At 60.4% G+C, this 6130-nt stretch overlaps 1 protein-coding gene across 1 annotated transcript in view; it reads right to left on the reverse strand.

Annotated features, from left to right (window-relative positions):
- The window catches only part of HIF3A (hypoxia inducible factor 3 subunit alpha), a 26595-nt gene extending 24648 nt beyond the window's left edge, over window positions 1-1947 (reverse strand). The window contains 4 exon segments of the mRNA XM_077747193.1: window positions 242-387; window positions 1356-1638; window positions 1640-1818; window positions 1821-1947. Of these exon segments, the coding sequence (XP_077603319.1) occupies window positions 242-387; window positions 1356-1638; window positions 1640-1818; window positions 1821-1947 (735 nt within the window).
- Window positions 1948-6130: the final 4183 nt, after the last annotated feature.

Consider the following 6130-nt stretch of genomic DNA (forward strand, 5'->3'; position numbering starts at 1 on the left):
TCCCCGCTGAGGCTGGCTCAGGTGGCCCCCCACCCCACCCCCCGCCGCCTTCCCTGGCTCACACAGCCCCCTAGGCTGCCCCAGCCCAGCCCTGATCATCCTGCGTCTTCCGTCTGGTGACACGTCTGCCTCCTCTCTGTACGGTGAGCCCCGTAAAGGCAGGGCTAGGGCAGTCTCGGTCACCTCCGGATCCCGGCGTCACCTGCCCAGGGCCAGGCACAAAGCAGGCAGCTCCTCTCACCTGACTGAGGCCCAGGTGTTTGCTGACATTCTCCGACAGGTAAGCCATGTCTCCCTCGGCAGTGAGCACCATGACGAAGCCCTCCAGGGCCTTCAGGTAACAGGCATCCAGAGCTTCGCCCCCTGCTCCCACCTGGTTCCACTCCCCTGGTATCGGGGCCAGGGTGGATGGGGTGTCTCTAGTCAGCCATGGGTCCGCCCTGGCTAGCCTCCCTCTGCCTTCCCTCACTCAGAAGAATCTAGGTGCCCCCCGGTGGGCAAGAAACATATGCCAGCGCCTTGGAATCCCAAGGAAGAGGGCGGGGCCACCAAGGATTGTAACCCTAAGGGGGCGGGGCTTTCCAGGGGCACAGGATTCTAAGGCGGTGGGGGTCTCCCAAGGGAATAGAATTCTAAGGGGGTAGGCTTCCTACGAGGGCAGAATTCTAAAAAGACGGGATTCCCAGGAGATCAAACTTTAAGGGGCCAGGAGCTAGAGGGTGTCAGAATCCTAACGGGGCCGAGTCTCCCAGGGGTTCAGAATTCTGGGGGCAGGACCTTCTAGATGGACAGAATTCTAAAGAAGCAAGGATTCCCGGGTGACAGAATTCTAAGGGGGCAGTGCCTCCCAGAGAAATAAACTTCTGTGGGGCAGGGAAGTCTTGTGGGCAGAGCCTGCCAGAGGATGGCTGCCCGTTCCTCATAAATAAAGTCCTGAGGATTCCAAAGTGTGTGTGTGTGTGCGCGCGCGCGCGCGCAAGCCTCTTGCAGGGTAGAATTCCAACTGGGTGGGAATCCTAGGGGATGGCTTAGACTAAGCGGAGGGGCGATGGACCTTAAGGAGCTGGGGAGGAGACTCTCTCAAGCAGTCGTTAAAAATCGGGCAGCTAAGCCTCCCGGGGATATTTGTTGCAACGTCTCCCGAATCCTAAGGGCTGACGCACCTAAGGGAGAGAGCTGACCTCCTAGGGCTTAAGGAGTTCCAACTCGAAGGAGGTGGAGCTTCCCAGGGGCGCACTTCCCAAGGGGCGGGGCCTCACGCGCCACCGACCACGGAGAGGGCGGGGCCTCCCGGGGATGCGGCGGTCAGGGGGCGGGGCCTTGCCGAGGTGGGACTTCCCGGGGGCGGGGCTCACCTGCGGCGCAGAGGCGGTGCATGCGCAGGTAGCTGATGGTGAGGCGCATGATGGAAGCCTTGTCCAGGTGGGCGCTGACCCCGCGCGCGAAGGGCAGCGTGTGCGCCAGCTGGTACAGCACCTCGGTCTCCTGGCTGCGCCGGCTGCGGGCCGCATCCCGGGACTTCTCCTTGCGCAGCTCGGTGCTCGACCTGCGGGCATCGGCGGCGGTCACTGGCGGCGCCCCCGGAAGGGAGAGAGTCGGATGGGACATGCACGCGGGGCGCTGCCACACGGGGCCCGGGGCTCACGGAGGGCAGGGCCGCGACCGGGCAGGGCTCGCCGTGTGGCCCGGGCGAGCTCCCGGAGCTCTCCAGGGGCCGCGAGGGTTCTACTCCGGGGCAGCTCCCGGCCGCGGGTTTTATCTGTCCCCGCGCCAGCGCTTGCTGTCCCCAGCGCCTTGCTTCTCTCCGAGGCGTGCCTAGGGCCGCTGTCCCCTCCCTGACTTATCTGCTGTTTATTCCCCGGGCTTGGGACGCCTGGGGGACAGGGCGGCCTCCTGCTGGGAGGGGGCCGGCCGAGCTGGCCCCCAGCCAGGGAAGGGAGGGAACATGAAGTCAGCAGCCTCCAGGCCCCCTACCCTACAGCCTCCCAGAACCCCCTCTCCTGCCCTTTCCCCTTCTCAGCTGAGCTGAATCCTCTGACGCTTAGAACACAGATCTCAAAGTCCACCCACCCACCACGGGGGCCCTGCCGATGTGACAGCAATCCAACGCCAGTGCTCTGTGGAGCCAGCCGCTAACCACTCACCCCTGCCCTTTAATCCACTTCAAATCCCTGACTTCTGCATGTGGGGCTGCGGGGAAGACGCATGAGTGTTTTGGCAGAAATATCCGCCACTGATCTAGCATTTACTGTCAGTGCCTGTGCAAGTAGGTAAAAGACATTAACCCACTCGGAGCTCAGACAACCCCAGCAAGGAGGCAGTAACGTTATCCCCATTGAACAGATGAGAAAACCGAGGCACAGTGCTTGCCCCTCAGGAGGGAAGCCAGGCTTGAGCAATGGTGGGCCTGAACTCTTCAGTCTCTGTTCTGTGGCTCTGAATTTATCTCCAGGTTAGTGCTTCTCCCCATTACTGCCACTGTCTTAAATGCCCAAATCCAAACTCCGTGGCTTTTGAAAAAATATATAGAGAGAGTATATTATATATAGTATATATAATTTTCTTCCTCTCTGAATACACACGCACGCACATATATATATTGATCTCACGAACGGTGAGATCATGATCTGAGTTGAAGTCAGACGCTTAACTGACTGAACCACCCAGAGGCCCCTATATCTACAATTTTTTTAAAGTAGGCTAGGGCCAGTGCAGGGCTTGAACTCACGATCTTGAGATCAAGACCTGAGCTGAGATCAGGAGTCTGATGCTTAAGCGACTGAGCCACCCAGGTGCCCCTAATCTTCTCTGTACTTATAATACTGAAAAACCATTAATAAGCGGCTATAATTTGCTAAACACGTATGTGTCTGGCACTGTTCGAAGTGCTCTGCCTATGTGTACTCATTCAATTCCAGGAGGCACTTTAAACCTCCACGTCACAGGGCAGAAACGGGGACTCTTACAGGGAAAGTCCTTTGCCCCAAAAGTCACAAAGCCAGTAACTGGCAGAGCCGGGATTTGAACTGAGGCAGTGACGTTCCAGTGCCTTCACGCTCCGACTCCTTCCTGGTGACCCAGCCCAGGGAAGCAGAGCTAACTCTCAGAGGGGAGGCTGTCCCTTCCGAAACCCAGAGGCCACTCCTGGGGATGGCATCAACCTCGCGCCCAAGCGGGAGACCTGAAGCCCCACTCACAGCCCCGGATGGGGAGAGAGGAGGGGACTGTCCGTCAGGCTGCAGAGGGGAAAAAACTCACTGCAGCCAGTGGGAGGCACAGAAGGGGGCAGGCTGGGTGGAGGGGTGGAGGCGGCCAGCAAGCCCTCCCTCCCCTCCCCTCCCCTCCCCTCCCTCCCTGCTGGTGGGAGGCCGGGGCCTCCAGTCCCGCTCTGCCCAGAGGACATTCCGTCCTGTCCTGTTCTGTTCCAGCCCTGTTTGTCTTCCTGCCCAGAGGGTGGGGGTGGGCGGGCCTCCCAGAGCTAGGGGCCCAGACAGAGGGAAGCAGGCCTGGGAAGAGGAATGGGGGTGGGGCCGGCCCCCCACCTCCCGGGCAGCTGGGCTCTGTAATCCCGCCTGTGGCCGACTTCTCCCTCCATAGAAGGAGCCAGCTGGTGGCTGCAGTGGGACCCTCCTTCTAGTTCCCAGCTCGGCTGTCCTCCGGATGTTCTGACAGGAAGTGTGGGCCTCTCACTGGCTTCAGAGCCGAGAGTCTCCGGGCCTGGGTCTCCCGCCTTTCGTTAAACGGAGTAGGGACCTGTTTGGCCTTTCCTTAAACAGAGTAGGGGCTGGTCCCTCAGGTTCAGGACTCCGCTCCTTACTAGCTGTGCAACTTTGGAAGCTGTGCTTCCCCGAGCATCACGACACAACCTCACAGGGTTGTTTTAAAGATGAAACGAATTGCTATACGGCAAGGACTTAGAACGGGGCCTGGCGGTCGGTGAGTGCCGGGAAAAGGTTGCTGTTATGCCTTCTTGGCCGACATCAGGAATGGAAGGCTTAGGGGCCTCTTGCACATCGGAGAGGCCTGTGGGGTAGTGTGTGTGTGTGTGTGTGTGCGTGTGTGTGTGTGTGTGATTACACACGTGACTCTTACACCAGCGCCTTGGGAAGTAGACTAAACAATCATGACAGTAATAATAATGATAGTTTTGCGGTAGTGAACCCCCCCAAAGGAGCTAGAGACCCCATTAGATCCTCTCATGGGAAGGAAAAGCGACCTCCGTTTTACAGGCCTGAAACTGAGGCTCTGAGCTGTGGCCTCCCCGGTCCAGGTAACCGGGCTGGTAATCTGCACCCTGCACCGAGTGCAACTATGTTGGGCACATGTCTTTCCACCAGGCATCTACTTCTACCCAGAACACAGCCTGCCTTGAACACGGTTTATCGCACACCTAGGGGGTATCCTGCCCCAAGATGGGGTCCCTCGCTGCTCATCTCGATGTAGTGCAGGGAAGGGGAGGTAGGACCCCCCATCTTCCAGGATATGTGACTGAGGCTCAGGGAGGCAGTCATTGACACAGGGCCGCACATCCAGGAAGTAGATGAGCGGGGATCGGAACCTGACTGTGGGGCCTATGCTCTTCGATGCCATGGCTTGGAGGGCATGTCCCCCCGCCACCAGGGCCCCCCGCCCCTCCCCTCCTTGGCCCCGTGGCCTCCATCCCTTCCCAGTGTCCCACCTCTGCTGCCTCCGGATTTCCCCAGCGGGCCCCATGCCCAGCCCTGGTCCAGCCCCCTGGCACTCTGCCCGGCTCGGGACGTGCAGCTGGAACCCGGCCACCCTTCCTCTGTGTTCCAGCAGAGAACAGGGGGTGGGGCCAGGGCCTGGAGGCCCCAGGGTGAGGCCTGGGAATGGGGGCTGGGGCCCAGTGCCCCCCCCACAGCACAACCAAGAGAGGGAGAAGCCCACCTCTGAAGAACTTGCCGCCCGAGAGCAAAGGCATGGCGAAAGTAGGGAGACCCTGTACCCGCTCAGGGCTGCCCTTGGCCTTCCCTCTTCTGACACTGAGTTGGGGATCAGGGGCCTTGCAAAAAGTGAAGAGGCTCTAGGGGGGCTTTGGTTGTATCTGGCACCATGAGGACAGGGGCAGGGTTTGGGTTGGAGAAGGGACCCGGGGTGGGGGCAGTCAGGAGGAGCCTCTCTGCCTCTGCCTCTGCTCATTCCCAAGGAGGTGGTAATTCAGCGGGGTGCCTGTACCCAAAGTCCTATCTTCTCCAGGAACCCCCTGATCTGGGGGACACGCGGGGCCCTTATAGCCATCCGGAACTTCCCAAGAGCATCCCTTCCCGGGGTGGGATGGTGGTAAGCCTGAGCTGGAGGAAGGGAAGGGGGTGATGAGGAATGGGGGCCCACTCACCATCACCTAGGCCCCCTTTGGCCCAAGGGCCATCCTGGGGGTGCAGGAGGGGACGAGCATGGCCAGGATCCGGGTGCGAGTTATGAGTGGGTGGCGCGCAGCACTGGGATGACACCACAGGAAAGGGTTGGCCTTGGTGGGGGGGGGAACACCCCAGCTCAGCCAAGAGGGGCCCCCAACCAGCCAGGAGGGGGCGCTGGGAGGGGCTGGGCTGAGGCTGGGCCAGAAGGGGTGGGACGGAGTTCCCTGGCAGGCCCAGAGCCAGAGACTGGAATAGAACATGNTGGACAGATCCAATCAGACCTGTGAAGCCAGGGAGGAGGGGAGGGGGTGAGGCTTCCTGGAGGTTTCAGATTGGACAAGGAAGGGAGACCGAGGGCCTGCAAGATTTTCCGGGGTCCCGCGAAAACACGGCCAGATAGACCCCCCCGGGCAGCGGACCCAGAGCTTGCGGCAGATCTGCACCTGCTGGGAGGTGAACACAGAAACCTACCCTCTGGCCGGGAGGACCCAGCTGAGCACTTCTTGCTTGCACAGAATCAGGCGCAGCACCCTCCATGGGGAGTCCCTAAATAAGGCAGTGCCACGGTCACGGGCACTGAGCAGGGGTGGAGGAGCGAGAAAGGGGCTCGGCTTTGGGAAGTGGGTCGGGCTGTTTCCTTGTTATTAAAAGGCCTGCCTCTACCTTTACCAAAAGGTCCCTGGGAAGGTTCCCAGGGAGCCTCTGAAGGGAGATCCCCCCTCCTGCTTATTTCTAGGGAACCCAAGGTTCCC

This window comes from Crocuta crocuta, unplaced genomic scaffold (assembly GCF_008692635.1).
Source record: "Crocuta crocuta isolate KB4526 unplaced genomic scaffold, BGI_CrCroc_1.0 scaffold334, whole genome shotgun sequence".
Lineage (NCBI taxonomy): Eukaryota > Metazoa > Chordata > Mammalia > Carnivora > Hyaenidae > Crocuta > Crocuta crocuta.